At 65.5% G+C, this 16,955-nt stretch overlaps 1 protein-coding gene across 3 annotated transcripts in view; it reads right to left on the bottom strand.

Annotated features, from left to right (window-relative positions):
• CAMSAP1 (calmodulin regulated spectrin associated protein 1) overlaps window positions 1-16,955 on the bottom strand; it is a 56,241-nt gene that overhangs the window by 27,968 nt on the left and 11,318 nt on the right. For all 3 annotated transcript variants that reach the window (XM_070059231.2, XM_070059223.2, XM_070059218.2), the window contains exons 2-3: window positions 7,231-7,493; window positions 6,375-6,536 (exon numbers count right to left, since the gene is read on the bottom strand). In XM_070059231.2, the coding sequence (XP_069915332.2) occupies window positions 6,375-6,536; window positions 7,231-7,493 (425 nt within the window). The remainder of the gene's footprint in view (window positions 1-6,374; window positions 6,537-7,230; window positions 7,494-16,955) is intronic.

Below are 16,955 nucleotides of genomic sequence, written 5' to 3'. Positions count from 1 at the left end.
CTGCTTCCAGCCCCAGCTGCAGCTCCGGCCAGGCGCAGCCCTGGGCAGGGCGCCAGCAGGCGGGGGCTTTGTCAGCTCCGTCTGCCGGCCTCTCCCATTTCTGAACGACGCAGCACGGACAGGCACAAAGCACACGCTGGGCACGGAGGATCGCGCTTGCTGATTCCCAGTTCTGCCCGAGCCGACCCACTGCATTCCCGGGGGAACCCTGGAAGTGCTGCTTTACAGAGGCTAAGTGCGGAGAGGACCTAGAGAGGCCAGAATTGTGATTTTAAAGATTTATTTATTTGAAAGGCAGTTACAGAAAGAGGTAGAGCCAGGGGGCCGGCGCTGTGGCGTAGCGGGGAAAGCCGCTGCCTGCTGTGCCAGCATCCCCCATGGGTGCCGATTCGAGTCCCGGCTGCTCCTCCTCCGATCCAGCTCTCCGCTGTGGCCTGGGAAGGCGGTGGAGGATGCCCAAGTGCTTGGGCCCCTGCACCCACGTGGGAGACCCGAAAGAAGCTCCTGGCTCCTGGCTTCAGATTGGCTCTGCCCCAGCCATTGTGGCCAACTGGGGAGTGAAACCAGCAGGTGGAAGACCTCTCTCTCTGCCTCTCCTTCTCTCTCTGTGTGTAACTCTGACTTCCAAATAAATTAATAAATCTTAAAAAAAAAAAAAAAAAGAGGTAGAGCCAGAGAGAGAAGACAAGAGAGAGAGAAGACAAGAGAGAGAGAAGACAAGAGAGAGAGAAGAGTGAAGAGTGAAGAGAGAAGAGAGAAGAGAGGCAGAGAGAGAGTCTTCCATCCACTGGTTCACTCCCCTGATGGCCACAACAGCCAGAGCTGAGCCAGGCCAAAGCCAGGAGCCAGAAGCCTCTTCCAGGTCTCCCACGCGGGTGCAGGGGCCCAAGCACTTGGGCCATCTTCCTCTGCTCTCCCAGGCCACAGCAGAGAGCTGGTCAGAAGAGGAGCAGCCGGGACTCGAACCGGTGCCCACACAGGATGCTGACATTGCAGGCCGGGGCTTTAACCCACTGTCCCACAGTGCCGGCTCCCAAATTATTCTTTAATAAAAAGGATATGGTTGGAAGACTTTCATTATCCGAATTCAAGTATCACTATGAACTACAGTCATCAAGACGGAGTGGGGTCGGCCTAAGGCTGGACACAGGTCAGTGTGTCAGCCAAGGGAACCCTCGGGAGAGGGAAATCTTCCCGCACACGGCTTGTCAGCACGGACTTCAAGTGGACACCTGAGCTAAAGCCGCCCACGTCCAGAGAGCACTGACAGCGGGGGGCAGGGACAGTCCTCACAGAGGATGCCAAGGACAAGCCACCACGGCAGCGGTGACACGCGGGCTCCACACACGCAAAACAGGGGCAGGACGGGGGCCACACCTGTGACCCGCCTCACACACGCACATACGTGAACACGGGACGGGGCCACACCTGTGACCCGCCTCACACACGCACATACGTGAACACGGGACGGGGGGTACCTGCGACCCTCCTCACACGCACATACGTGAATGTGAGACAGGAGGGGGCCACACCTGACGACCCGACTCACACACCCACATACGTGAACGTGAGATGGGGGGCAGGGCGCACCTGACAACCCGACACACACGCACATACGTGAACGTGGGATGGGACACCTGATGACCTGACTCACACACTCATACGTGAACGTGGGATGGGGGGACCTGATGACCTGACACACACGTGCATGCGTGAACATGTATGTGTACGTATTTTTTTTCAAATTCTTATTGATAAGACAAACCACTCAATTAAAAATCAGGTACAATGTCGTAACAAGCATTCCACAGGGCAATTCACAGGAACTTCTCAACTCCTGAGGGAAATGCCAATCAAAACCACAAACCCGGCCGGCGCCGCGCGCGGCTCACTAGGCTAATCCTCCACCTTGGGGCGCCGGCACGCCGGGTTCTAGTCCCGGTCGGGGTGCCGGATTCTGTCCTGGTTGCCCCTCTTCCAGGCCAGCTCTCTGCTGTGGCCCGGGAGTGCAGTGGAGGATGGCCCAGGTGCTTGGGCCCTGCACCCCATGGGAGACCAGGAGAAGCACCTGGCTCCTGGCTTTGGATCAGCGCAGTACGCTGGCCGCAGCGGCCACTGGGGGGTGAACCAACGGAAAAGGAAGACCTTTCTCTCTGTCTCTCTCTATCCACTCTGCCTGTCGGGGGTGGGGGGAACCACCACAAACCCCTCCCCAGGCCCTCGGCTGGCCAGCCCTGCAACACGGACCACGCCACGTGTCCACAGAAGCGCAGCAGCCGCGACTCCCCTCGCTCATGGCAGAGGTGCGGCACACGGTGCAGCAACTCTGCAAAACACGCTGGCGATTCCTCCTGCAAGTCCAACTGGGTTCACCCTCCAGACCAAGGAGCACCAGGCACTTCCCAAGGCTCATGGGAACGCGGAGCTGATGGCGTGTGTCTGTAGGGAAATCTGAACCCGTGCACGGCACACGCTTCCCCAGCCTCCGGACGCCCTCCGTGTCCAGGCCGAAGCAGCCACGTGGCGAGCTGACCACGGTTGAGCACGGAGCGTCCCCAGCAAGGCCCAGCGACGCCAGAGCCGGACAGCACGCTCGCGGGGAGCCCGCGCAGCCAGGGCCGTCTGACCGCGCCGTCTCGCTGCCGGCCTTCTCTGGAGCACCGCCTCGGCGAAGCCAGACGCGAGCTCATGCCGTGTGACCGCCCAAGGGGCAAAACTCGCCCGGCGGCGACCGGGCCAGGGTGCGGGACACTGCAGAGCACCGGCACCTGAGAACCGGACTCACGCACGGCATCCGACCCAGCTCAGCCAAGTGGCTCACGGTAGCACTCAGAACACCCAAGGGGTAGGCGCTGTGGCGGAGCGGGCAAAGCCGCCACCTGCAGCCCAGCATCCCAGGTGGGCACCGGTTCAAGTCCCGGCTGCTCCTCTTCCGATCCAGCTCTCTGCTGTGGCCTGGGAAAGCAGTGGAAGATGCCCGAGTGCTTGGGCCCCTGCACCCACGTGGGAGACCAGGGAGACGCTCCTGGCTCCTGGCTTCAGATCGGCTCAGCTCTGGCCGTTGTGGCCAACTGGGGAGTGAACCAGAGATGCAAGACCTTTCTCTCTGTCTCTCTCTCTCTCTCTCTCTCTAACTCTGCCTTTCAAATAAATAAATAAATCTTGAACAACAACAAAAAAGAGCACCCAGGAAAGGAGAGGTGGAAGCAGGTGGGCAGGTCACGCCCAGGACAGGCGCCGACGGCGGCAGTGGGCAGTGGGCAGCACCCCCAGGGGGCTCAGAGCTGTCCACGCGGGGCGGGCTGGGCTCGTGCAGGTGTGTGTCGTCTCAGGCACCTCAGGCAGGCACCACGCCCGCCCCCCCTTGGGAGGTCTGGGCCAGGAGGAGAAAAGGGGGCAGCGGGCGCAGACACAGACAGCCTCGGCTGGGCAGACGGAGTCCTGGGCGACACCACCAAGAACGAGAAACTCAGAACCCACCCTGGCGAGGACCCAGGAACCCGGTGGGGGGAGCGCGTCCTACGGGTCAGACGCCAAGGACGGGCTGAGCACAGGGCGGCAGCGCAGGGGCAGAGGACACACGGGGAGAGGCGGGACTCCCACCGCCGCCAGCGTCAGAGCAGGCCCCAGGTCCCCAAGTGAACACCACTAACACGAGGAACTGAACTCCACACGGAAACACGCACGACACAGAACACGGAAAACACGGGACAAACACGAGTCCTGGGTGAGGGAAGGAGAGGCCTGAAGACAGGACGGACGGAGCGCGTGTGAGAAGGCGCGTGAAGTCTGACCACGGCACGCCCACACCATCGGCGCAGCACAGGACGGCGAGACGGGGGTGGAGGCCGCAGGAGCACCGAGCACCCATCAAGAGCCAGAAACGCGGGGGGGGGGGGGGGGGGGGGCGCCGGGCACTGTCGCGGGGGCGCCTGAAGGTCACCTTCTCCACCCACCACGTCCCCGGCAGAGAGGGCCGACGGCCAGGGAAGCCACTTATACACACCTGACACACACGACAAATACGTGAGGTCACTTACAAACATGTGCAAGCACGTGTCTCATACATGTGTGACAAACGCATGAGGCCACTCACACATGACAGATACATGAGGCCACTATACACGCTTCACACACGTGACATGGGTGAAACCGCTCACACACGACACACGTGGCGATACACGAAGCCACTTCACAGGCGACCAATACAGGAGGCCACTTACACACACGTGGGAACTGATGAGAAACCTCATCCAGACGGGGAGGGGGCACGGGCGCCCCAGCCCCGCCCCAGTGAAAGAAACCGGACGCAGTGAGCAGTGACTTACCCAGGAGGACACGGCACTACATGCGCTGGGTTTTTTGATTAATTTATTTCGAAGGCAGAGCGAGAGGCCAGGGGAGAGACAGAAAGAGATGACCTATCTGTTGGTTCACTCCCGGCTCTCCCCCATGGACGGCACAGCCCGTCACCTGGCGCCTCTGCAGGCAGCCGAGCAGGGCGCTGGACAGGAAGCAGAGTGGTGAGCCGGCGGCAGGCCAATAGGGGGCGCCAGTGGCCCAAGCTGCAGCTTAACCCCTGGAGGGTTTTGTTTTTGTTTTGAAGATTTATCTATTTGAAAGTCAGATTTACAGAGAAGCAGGGGCAGAGGCAGAGAGAGAGAGAGAGAGAGAGAGAGGTCTTCCATCCGCTGGTTCACTCCCCAGATGGTGGTGATGGCTGGAGCTGGGCTGATCTGAAGCCAGGAGCCAGGAGCGTCTTCCAGGTCTCCCACGTGGGTGCAGGGGCAAGCACTCGGGCATCTTCCACTTCTTTCCCAGGCCACAGCAGAGAGCTGGGTTGGAAGTGGTGCAGCCGAGACTTGAACCAGCGTCCGTACAGGATGCCAGCACTGCAGGCAGCAGCCTTACCCAGCAGGCCACAGCACAGGCCCCAACCCCTATAGTTTTGCCAGTGAAAGAAGAAACATAATGCGTTTCTCCATCTTTCAAATTAGGAAGTATTTAAGAATATCCACGTACGGAGACAGGAAGAAGATAGCAGCACACAGCGCAGAAAGCGGCAGAGGGCCGGCGCCGTGGCACGGAGGGCAGAGCTGCCGCCTGTGATGCCAGTTCGAGTCCTGGCTGCTCCACTTCTGACCCAGGTCCTTGCTGTGGCCCGGGAAGGCAGTGGAGGATGGGCCCAAGTGCTTGGGCCCTGCACCCATGGGGGACCCAGAGAAGCTCCTGGCTCCTGGCTTCAGCCCGGCCCAGCCCTGGACATGGTAGCATTTGGGGAGTCAACCAGTAAATGGAAGATCTCTCTGTCTCTCTGCAACTCTGCCTTTCACATAAATAAATAAATATGTAAGTCTTAAAAAAAACAAAAGAAAAAAGATAGAATCTTCACGGTCAGATTTGCCAAGAAAGAGAGAGAACAAAACAAGCAAACGTCTTGTTTTCGTCACAAGCACTCCCTGCAGCAGGGCGGCTGGGTCTGCCCCTACCACGGCGCTGGACACGCGGCGCGCAGGGGGCTGGGGGTCGCTGCGGCCTGCGGCGTGCGGGAGAGGTCCCTGCACCCATGAGCGCGAGAGGACCTGACGGAGAGGCAGGGGCTCCCGTCCCGGCCCCAGAATGCGCGCCACCCCATGGCGGGCGGGACACAGCCACCCAACGGCGGGCGGGACGCGGGCCACCCCACGGCGGGCGGGACGCGGGCCTCTCCAGGCCTGCGCTCACCTACAGCTTCCCAACTTCCTCTAGCGTGCACCTCGTGTCTCTCAGAAGGATTAAAGAAAAGCTAGAACATGAACGTCAGCCACAGGCCCCGGCTCCTGCCCCGCAGAGCAGCACCGTGTCACCGGTTCCCCGAGAGCCACGGGAGGTGGACGGGGTGTCCAGCACCAGGCTTTCCCTGGGCAGTGGGGTTCGGGCAGGGGCAGCGCGGGCCCATGTCCACACACAAACCGGGCCTGACTTCTCCCCCACCTCACAGTGAGCCAAGATGAAGGGACTGACTCCCCAAACCCACCCCCCAGAGAGCAGAGGCGACGGCACGGGGCCCGGGGCCTTCCAGCGAGCGTGCAGACGTGGCACCCGGCCCCCAGGGTCTCGGGCGCACCAGCCACCGCTCCACAAGGCCACGGAGCCGGCTGCTTCCCTCTGTGTTAACGCTCCTGATGGACACTGTCCCTGCAGCTGATCACGACCCTGTCAGAGCCGGGGGAGGGCACTGCGGCCTCCAGGCGGGAAGCGGCACTCAGGAGACGCCGCCGCCCTCCTCACCGGATGCGCGGCAGAACCGCGTGCGGCGTCTCCACGCACACTGCTCCACCCCCCCGCGCTCACCAGGAAGCGCCCGGCGAGGCCCGGCGCTCGGGCCGACCCACCTTGTTGATCCAGAACACCATGGCGTCCTCCAGGTCGTAGGGAAGCTCTTTGGAGGCGCTGAACGTGGAGAAGCGCTTCACGCTGGCCACCACCTTCTCGATGCTGATCATCTCCACGGTGTAGGCCATCATCAGGGCGTCCACCATGGCCATGTGAGCACTCTGGGGGCAGGAGCAGCAGCTAGAACCCCGCAGGCCCCTCGGCCTCGCCTGCGCCTCCACCAGGTGCCCAGGAGGCAGAGTGGCCACACAGGAGTGCCCTGCTCCTGTCCCTTCCCCGCCCGTCGGCCCGTGGGGGTCCCCTGGCAGGTGCCGTGTGCCGGCCCACGCCCAGCCACGCCCCCGCGACGGCGCCTCCAGAGCACGGGACACGAGTCACGGCTCAGCAGAGCCCTCTGGAGGCGCCGCACGGTGCAGACACGGAGAGCCCTGGGAGCCCCGCCCGGAGGCAGCAAGTGCTCACGGGAGAGGCCGAGCGAGGCACGGGACGCTCACCCGCACACACAGGCCTGCTCCGCGCCCGGTGCGCCCTCTGCTGGCGGGGGGCTAAGCTGTGACTGTAGAACAGACTCAAAGTTCTTCGTAAAAATGAAAGAAAGAGTAAGGAAGGAGGGGCGCCACTACGCCCTTCAGTTCACCTCACAGAAACAGAAAAATGAAGGGTCAAACACAGCCAGGACAGGCCCGACGCCGGCACCACCCGCTCCGCGTAGAGGCGGCGTCAGAACGGCCCTCTAAACGCCTCGCCCTCAGCCGGCGAGGCCACGTGGGAGAGCGTCGCCAGGCCGCTCGTCCCCACCCATCGAAGCCGCTCGCGCCGGCAGAGCCCGCGGCTGGGGGAGCGTGAGGCACTCACCATCTTGATGGGCGCGCGGCTGAGGTCGGGCTCCGTCACAGGGGTGTCGTCGCCCTCCATCACGTAGATCCCCTTCCGGGACAGGGCCTGGATGACGGCCTGGTGCCCGTGCAGGGCGGCCGCCTGGTCGCCTGGCAGGATGAGGCTGCACACGCGGCAGTACAGCTCGCTGGACAGCAGAAGCTTGGTGACGGGCGGCTTGATGTGTTCCTGCTCGTACTGGTCCATGTAGAAGGGGTCTCTGAGGTCCTCAGGGACGTTGTCTAGGACAAGCAGAGGTCCCCGTGAGGCTGCGATGCACGCTCACGACCCCCCACGCTCCACCCGCAGGGCGACCCGACACAGGGCCAGGCAGACGGTTCCGCCACACGCGCTCAGCCTGCGGCCACACGGGCAGCACGGGCAAGCACGGCACAGCCGGCAGGTGCGCACGTCCCGGGCGTCGGCAGCCCAAGGGACAGCTGGAGCCGGGCCCAGGGGTTGCCATGGCGACCGAGTCGGACGCACACCACAGGGCTCAGAGCGGGACAGCCGTGCCGCGCGGCCGTGTGAGCAGGGACAAAGGCAGTCGCGCAGCACCAGGCCTGCACAGGTGCGCACCCGGTGAGGGCACACGGGCAGAGCGGGCACAGCCCTGCGGGGAGGCCAGAGTGCCCTCCTTCTGAGACCAAATCCAAGGCGACAACAAAGACCCAACAGCCAGACCCGCTGCCGCCGTAACCATGACGATGGCTCAGGCAGCCCGGAGCCTTTGTCCAGCTCTGCCGCAGGCGGCACTGAACCTACAAGAACCAGGCTGCTTGACGCTCCCGACGATCACGCGAGATCGGGGCTGCGCCGACGCTACAGACGGGGAAACTGCGCAGACGGTGAAGCGGCCAAGGTCACAGGAGGCAGAGGCCAACCGCAGCCCACACGCGGCCGAGGGCTCCGCACACGTTAGGCACACGCAGCCTCCCACCAGGGCCGCGGCCCGCGCAGGGCACAGCGCCGGTCAGGCGTCAGCCCACTCCTCCGCAGGGCGCACGCCCAGCTCTGTGCCTCTTGCTTTACAGGGGCCAGCGGCTGTCCCACAGCGGGTGAGGGACGGCGGCCGAACACATGCGGGAACACAAACCCTCACCAAGGACCCCAGCCCTTCAGCAGGCTCCAGCCCCGGGACGCCGCAGTAGCTGCAGTGTGCCCCCCCCCCCCCGAGAGTTTCAAAGTCTACTTTCTCCGTTAAGCAGGCGGCGTAGCCGTCAGCCTACGTGTGTGCGAGGCCCAGAAGACGGGGGTTTGTGTGGGGTGGGTGAGGGAAGCGACACGGCGGCCAAGCGGCCTCACGAATCCGAGTCCTCGGTGGGGGGCGCCCACTCCTCCCCCGGCACCAGCACCAGGGGACGGTTTCGGAGTTCTGGGAGGAACACCCGGCCGGAGGCGGGAGGCCACACCGCGCGGGGCGCCTGCCCGGAGGCTGCCCGGGAGCTCCCTGCTGCTCCCTGGCCCCCTGGCGACTCCAGAGCAGCCGGTCTGCCAACAGCTCCAGGGACAGCGACCGAAGGAAGCCGCCGGCACGGGGCACCACACACAGGGACACGGAGCTGCGCCCAAGTCAGCCAGGCCGGGCTCCCGCGGGACTCCTGACCCACCCGGCCCCGCCCCGCGACGCGCCCCACAGGTGCATTTCTGAGTCTGAGTCACCCACCACGGCTCTTGGCTCCCTGTCGTCCCCCCGCACCGTGACACTTCACACCGGCCTTCTCATCTCTACCGGCGCAGCCGCCGTGCGCACTGCTGTGGGTGCCCATGTGGTCACCACGGTAACCACGGGCGGGCAAGGCGGGCACCCAGCCCAGCTCCGGAAGGCTGGAGAAGACCTCTGCCTCTCAGGCTTCCAGGGAGCGGTCGGAGCGGCGGGACCGGGGGAGCGGGAGCCGCCCTCGCCGGGACACGGCCGCGCGGGGCAGCAGCGGGAGGCCGAGGCGGGCTTCTGAGTGCACGAGCCAGGGAGGCCCGGCTCAGCGACACCTCACCCTCAGGGGACGGCTCCCTCTCCCCCTGCCCGGCCTGCACCCTCAGGGGACGGCTCCCTCTCCCCTTGCCCGGCCTGCACCCTCAGGGGATGGCTCCCTCTCCCCTTGCCCGGCCTGCACCCTCAGGGGACGCTCCCTCTCCCCCTGCCCTTCCCTGGCCCTGCCTGCTCTGGGCTGCTTCTGCAGACAGTGCAGGGGGCACTTCCATCTCACTGCACAGCGACCCCTCCAGAGCGCAGAGGTGGTGACCCTCCCTCCTGGCCCCGCTTTCCAGAGCGGCCTGCTGACACTCGGAACTGTGCAGAGGGACCCGGGCCCAGCGGAGGGCCGGCCGTCTGGGACGCAGGGAGGGCCCAAGGGAGGAGGCGGGGCCACGGCTGCAGGCGCAGGAGACCGGCTCCCCGCTGAGCCTCCCACCATCTACCAACTAGAACCGTCCTGGGGGGCCACTCTCACAGAATCAGCGCGAAGTGATTCACCGGACTGTCACAGGAGACTGAGTAAGAAGAATTAGGCAAGGGCCGGCGCTGTGGCGCAGCGGGTTAAAGCCCTGGCCTGAAGCGCCGGCATCCCATATGGGCACCGGTTCTAGTCCTGGCTGCTCCTCTTCCAGTCCAGCTCTCTGCTGTGACCTGGGAAAGCAGTGGAAGATGCCCAAGAGCCTGGGCCCTGCACCCGCGTGGGAGACCCAGAAGAAGCTCCTGGCTCCTGGCTTCGGATCGGCGCAGCTCCAGCCGTTGCAGCCATCTGGGGAGTGAGCCAGAGGATGGAGGACCTCTCTCTCTCTCTCTGCCTCTCCTCCCTCTCTGTAACTCTGTCTTTAAAAAAAAAAAAAAAAAAAAAAAAAAGACCAGAGGAGACCAGCTGGCCAGCTGGCCGGCTCGCCGACAGGCTCCTCCACGCCCGCACTAGGCGGGCCGGCGGTGCCGCACGCAGGCTCAGGCAGCGGGCGCGAGAGAAAGGAGGGACGCGTCCCAGCAGGCTCTGGGCGGAGCAGCTGCAGGACGGGAGGTGCTGTGTGCCGGGTCCCTGCCCACGGCGGGCCTGCCCGGCTACCACAGCGCCTGCAGCGAGACGCTGAGGGACTCGGCCCTGGGAGCCGTGAGCGCCACGCCTGTGCCTCCGACACGGAGCTGTGACGGGCGGACCCACGCTGCTGACCGCCAGCTGGGCGGAGCGCCAGCACCTCCACTGGTCCAGGACGGCCGGGGAGGCGGGAGGAGGGTTCCAGGCTGGCCCTGGGGAGCACAGAGAGCACGCAGCTCTGATCTCGGGACGTGAGCTTGGAACGCAGACAACCAATGCCCGGGCGAGATGAACCCACGGAGCAAGCACCCCCACGCCGCCTACCCTGGGCACCCCACAGACGCCAGCCCGGCTCCACCTGGTACGGTGGGAAGGCCAGACACCACAGAGGCTTTGAAGACTGGACCACAGTGACCTGCGGCCCACAGAGGGTGGCCCGGACATGCTCCTCAGCCTGACCACAAGGGCACCTGCCAACAGATACGAGCCCACCTGGCCGGTGTCTAACGGGACCCCGAGTCTCAACACATGACACCCCAAATGCATGCGACACAACTCGAAAAGACAACAAGAACAGGAAAACCTCGGGCTTTCAGCAGAAAGGGAACCAACAGAGCCACCCAACGCCGGGGCCATCCCCGGAGAGACAGAGCGCTCCCGGCTCGGCACACGCTCAGAACACGGAAGAAAAGTCCCAGCACACAGGGGACCAGAGCCAGAGCAGCAGGCAGCCATGGGCTCAGGAGGGGGACGCAAACCCACAGCCACAGCCAACACTCGCCACGCCCCCTCCCGAAGCCTCCCTGTCCAAGATGGGGTCACACGCAGGACGCAGCCTTCAGGGGACAAGAGCTCTCACGGCACGTGGGCTGACAAACAGGAACAACTTGCCACACCAGGTGTCCCAGGCAGGAGCTCCTGTCACCTCACACACACACACAGCACAGGCAGGAGCACCTGTCACCTCACACACACACACAGCACAGGCAGGAGCACCTGTCACCTCACACACACACACAGCACAGGCAGGAGCACCTGTCACCTCACCTCACACACACAGCACAGGCAGGAGCACCTGTCACCTCACACACACACACAGCACAGGCAGGAGCTCCTGTCACCTCACACACACACACACACACAGCACAGGCAGGAGCACCTGTCACCTCACACACACACACACAGGCAGGAGCACCTGTCACCTCACACACACACACACACACACACACAGCACAGGCAGGAGCACCTGTCACCTCACACACACACACACACACACAGCACAGGCAGGAGCTCCTGTCACCTCACACACACACACACACACACACAGGCAGGAGCACCTGTCACCTCACACACACACACACACACACAGCACAGGCAGGAGCTCCTGTCACCTCACACACACACACAGCACAGGCAGGAGCACCTGTCACCTCACACACACACACACAGCACAGGCAGGAGCTCCTGTCACCTCACACACACACACACAGCACAGGCAGGAGCTCCTGTCACCTCACACACACACAGCACAGGCAGGAGCACCTGTCACCTCACACACACACAGGTGTTCCTGTCACCTCACACACACACAGGTGTTCCTGTCACCTCACACACACACAGGTGTTCCTGTCACCTCACACACAGCACAGGTGCCCCTGCAGGCCCTCCCATTAGCATCACACACTCAGGACTGTTCTGGACCAACAGCCGTCGTAAGAGCTGGCTGGCATGACCTGCCACACAGCACACAGCCTGCACCTGAGCGAGCAGACGAGGAGCCGGGACTCGGGCATGTGACACAGACGCGCCTCGAGGACGAGGTCCAATCAGGCAGCCAGGAGGGCTGCGGGGCGCAGCTGCTGGGGTGAGCCCACTCGGGCGCGGCTCGGGGAGGAGAGCACCAGAGACCCCCAGGGCTGCAGAGCTCGGTCTCCAGGGTGCGGCTCCACACCACGGGCCCGGGCCTGCCGCACACATTGGGCTGGGGACTCCTAGCAGCAGGAGCGACGTGAGGCAGCCCAGTCTCAAGCCCTGAGACACTTTGACCCACAAAACCAGGGCAAGGTCGTGGGCCTGCCCGTGTCCCCAGGGGACGACTGGAAGCAGAGGCAACTCCCCCCGGAGACAGCAAGCACCCCCATTCTCCTACACCTTTCACACACAGCGCTCGGTGCCCAGTGACAACCAAGCAAACAGCAGAGACATCATCACGGTGAGAGCCGGCAGACACAGGGAGGCAGAGCCGGCCCCCAGGCCCCAGCGCGGCTGCCCTGCTCAGCCGACCGCCGAGCGCTCTGGACCCGCAGCCGCACAGCCTCAGGACTGACACTCGCAGGGGTCCCCCGTGGTGTTCCGAGCTTCCTCTCCTTCTCGGGCCTGAGGGCACCCGGTCACGGGGCTGTGCGGCAGGCCGACAGCCAGAACTACGGCAGACCCTGGCTCCCTGCCAGACACCAGCTGCGGTGGGCAGAACCTGGGGCCGTCCCCCCGCCTTTCCCCTCCAGCCTGGCCCAGGTGGGCAGCGACAGCAGGCACGGCTGAGACCGAGGGAGACCCCGTCTCTCCCGGCAGAGGGGAAGGCAAAGGGTTCCCCGGAGCCGGAGTCTGGGGTGGGAGCGAGAAATCCAGGAGCAGAGAGCGGAAGGGGGCCCTGGAGCAGCGCACAAGGCAGACCGACGCGGCACAGCAAGGGCTCCGAGCCCGGCTGGGGAACAAGGCCAGCACAGCCCATGATCAATGCACACACAAGGCAGCAGCGCGCGAGGCCTTTCTCGGAGCCCTGCCCCGCCGCGGCCCAGATGCCAAGGTCGGCACCCCGGGAAGCAGCTGCAAGGACAGGCCCCAGGACGCGGGAACCCGGCCTCAGGGAGGACTGAGAAACACGACAGCCAGACTCCGCCGAGGACGCCACCGGCGCTTGCCGAGAGCAGAAATCAGGGATCCACCCAGGCGCGGCGCAGAGCAGGCACCTCGCGCCCACGGCTGGGGCACGCGGCGGCGCACAGGCCTGCGGGCCTCGCGGACCCTCAGTCACACCGAAACCGCAGACGGAGACACAGGCCCCGGGCCCGCCTCAGAAAGCAAGGAGGCAAGGCACAGCGAGAGCCGGCACAGAAACCGGAGCAGACAGAACCTCTAGCGCAGAGGACGGCACACAGCGGACTGTGGGCCACACGCCCGCGCGCGTGAGCGTCAGCAAACCGGAGCGCGTGGAAGCAAAGCCCGTGGGTGGAGCACGCCGAGGCAGAGGCGGACACGGCTGGGAGGGCACAGACACGTGAAGGGAGATCCCCAGTACCGGGAACTCAGGAAACCAGCTCGGGACTGAGTGGCAATCGACACCAGCGCCCCGGAGACCCACGGAAAGCCCAAGTCCACGGCAGTCGGGGTGGGGCTCGGGGGGGCAGAGCAGGGCAGCAGACACGTCTCTCCTGCTCCTCTGCCGCGAGCACAACCACAGGTCTGGACCCAGCTCCGGGGGGACGGCAACGCTGAGCGGAGGGAGAGGGGCAGGGCCTGGGCCAGGACTAACAAGGGGGCAGGGTCTGGGCAGGACCAGGAGAGGAAGGCGGGGTCTAGGCAGGACCAGGGGAGGTGGGCGGGGTCTGGGCAGGACCAAGGGAGGTGGATGGGAGTCTGGGCAGGACTAGGAGAGGAGGGTGAGTCCTGGCCCAGACCCTGCCCCCTTGACAGTCCTGGCCCAGACCTTACCCTCATCTCCTGGTCCTGGCCCAGACTCCCATCCACCTCTCCTGGTCCTGCCCAGACCCTGCCCACCTCTCCTGATCCTGGCCCAGACCCCGCCCTCCTCTCCTGGTCCTGCCCAGACCCCGCCCCCTTGCCAGTCCTGGCTCAGACCCTGCCCCCTTGCCAGTCCTGGCCCAGACCTCACCCTCCTCTCCTGGTCCTGGACTAGGAGAGAAGGGTGAGGTCTGGGCCAGGACTGATGAGGGGGCGGGGTCTGGGCCAGACTGGCAAGGGGGCAGGGTCTGGGCAGGACTGGAGAGGAGGGCGTGGTCCGGGCCAGGACTGGAGAGGAGGGCGGGGTCTGGGCAGGACTGGAGAGGAGGGCGTGGTCTGGGCCAGGACTGGAGAGGAGGGCGGGGTCTGGGCAGGACTGAAGAGGAGGGCGGGGTCTGGGCAGGACTGGAGAGGAGGGCGGGGTCTGGGCAGGACTGGAGAGGAGGGCGTGGTCTGGGCAGGACTGGAGAGGAGGGCGGGGTCTGGGCAGGACTGGAGAGGAGGGCGGGGTCTGGGCAGGACTGGAGAGGAGGGCGTGGTCTGGGCAGGACTGGAGAGGAGGGCGGGGTCTGGGCAGGACTGGAGAGGAGGGCGTGAGTCTGGGCCAGGACCAGGAGATAAGGGTGAGGTCGGGGCCAGGACTGGAGAGGAGGGCGGGGTCTGGGCCAGGACTGGAGAGGAGGGCAGGGTCTGGGCAGGACTGGAGAAGAGGGCGGGGTCTGGGCAGGACCAGGGAGGTGCACGTGAGTCTGGGCCAGGACCAGGAGATAAGGGTGAGGTCTGGGCCAGGACTGGAGAGGAGGGCGGGGTCTGGGCAGGACTGGAGAGGAGGGCGTGAGTCTGGGCCAGGACAGGAGATAAGGGTGAGGTCTGGGCCAGGACTGGAGATGAGGGTGGGGTCTGGGCAGGACTGGAGAGGAGGGCAGGGACTGGGCAGGACTGGAGAGGAGGGCGGGGTCGGGGCAGGACTGGAGAGGAGGGCGGGGTCTGGGCAGGACTGGAGAGGAGGGCGGGGTCTGGGCAGGACTGGAGAGGAGGGCGGGGTCTGGGCAGGACTGGAGAGGAGGGCGGGGTCTGGGCAGGACTGGAGAGGAGGGCGGGGTCTGGGCAGGACTGGAGAGGAGGGCGGGGTCTGGGCCAGGACTGGAGAGGAGGGCGGGGTCTGGGCAGGACTGGAGAGGAGGGCGTGAGTCTGGGCCAGGACCAGGAGATAAGGGTGAGGTCTGGGCCAGGACTGGAGATGAGGGTGGGGTCTGGGCAGGACTGGAGAGGAGGGCAGGGACTGGGCAGGACTGGAGAGGAGGGCGGGGTCGGGGCAGGACTGGAGAGGAGGGCGGGGTCTGGGCAGGACTGGAGAGGAGGGCGTGAGTCTGGGCCAGGACAGGAGATAAGGGTGAGGTCTGGGCCAGGACTGGAGATGAGGGTGGGGTCTGGGCAGGACTGGAGAGGAGGGCAGGGACTGGGCAGGACTGGAGAGGAGGGCGGGGTCGGGGCAGGACTGGAGAGGAGGGCGGGGTCTGGGCAGGACTGGAGAGGAGGGCGGGGTCTGGGCAGGACTGGAGAGGAGGGCGGGGTCTGGGCAGGACTGGAGAGGAGGGCGGGGTCTGGGCAGGACTGGAGAGGAGGGCGGGGTCTGGGCCAGGACTGGAGAGGAGGGCGGGGTCTGGGCAGGACTGGAGAGGAGGGCGGGGTCTGGGCAGGACTGGAGAGGAGGGCGGGGTCTGGGCAGGACTGGAGAGGAGGGCGGGGTCTGGGCCAGGACTGGAGAGGAGGGCGGGGTCTGGGCAGGACTGGAGAGGAGGGCGTGAGTCTGGGCCAGGACCAGGAGATAAGGGTGAGGTCTGGGCCAGGACTGGAGATGAGGGTGGGGTCTGGGCAGGACTGGAGAGGAGGGCAGGGACTGGGCAGGACTGGAGAGGAGGGCGGGGTCGGGGCAGGACTGGAGAGGAGGGCAGGGTCTGGGCCAGGACTGGAGAGGAGGGCGGGGTCTGGGCAGGACCAGGGAGGTGCACGTGAGTCTGGGCCAGGACCAGGAGATAAGGGTGAGGTCTGGGCCAGGACTGGAGAGGAGGGAGGGGTCTGGGCAGGACTGGAGAGGAGGGCGGGGTCTGGGCAGGACTGGAGAGGAGGGCGTGAGTCTGGGCCAGGACCAGGAGATAAGGGTGAGGTCTGGGCCAGGACTGGAGAGGAGGGCAGGGACTGGGCAGGACTGGAGAAGAGGGCGGGGTCGGGGCAGGACTGGAGAGGAGGGCGGGGTCGGGGCAGGACTGGAGATGAGGGTGGGGTCTGCGCCAGGACTGGAGAGGAGGGCGGGGTCTGGGCAGGACTGGAGAGGAGGGCGGGGTCTGGGCAGGACTGGAGAGGAGGGCGGGGTCTGGGCAGGACTGGAGAGGAGGGCGGGGTCTGGGCAGGACTGGAGAGGAGGGCGGGGTCTGGGCAGGACTGGAGAGGAGGGCGGGGTCGGGGCAGGACTGGAGAGGAGGGCGGGGTCTGGGCCAGGACCAGGAGATAAGGGTGAGGTCGGGGCCAGGACTGGAGAGGAGGGCGGGGTCTGGGCCAGGACCAGGAGATAAGGGTGAGGTCGGGGCCAGGACTGGAGAGGAGGGCGGGGTCTGGGCAGGACTGGAGAGGAGGGCGGGGTCGGGGCAGGACTGGAGAGGAGGGCGGGGTCGGGGCAGGACTGGAGAGGAGGGCAGGGTCTGGGCAGGACTGGAGAGGAGGGCGGGGTCTGGGCAGGACTGGAGAGGAGGGCGGGGTCTGGGCAGGACTGGAGAGGAGGGCGGGGTCGGGGCAGGACTGGAGAGGAGGGCGGGGTCTGGGCCAGGACCAGGAGATAAGGGTGAGGTCAGGGCCAGGACTGGAGAGGAGGGCGGGGTCTGGGCAGGACTGGAGAGGAGGGCGGGGTCGGGGCAGGACTGGAGAGGAGGGCGGGGTCTGGGCAGG

This window comes from Oryctolagus cuniculus, chromosome 1 (genome assembly GCF_051225735.1).
Source record: "Oryctolagus cuniculus isolate XC-2025 breed Fujian yellow rabbit chromosome 1, ASM5122573v1, whole genome shotgun sequence".
Lineage (NCBI taxonomy): Eukaryota > Metazoa > Chordata > Mammalia > Lagomorpha > Leporidae > Oryctolagus > Oryctolagus cuniculus.
This window is presented reverse-complemented; position numbering and strand designations above follow the sequence as displayed.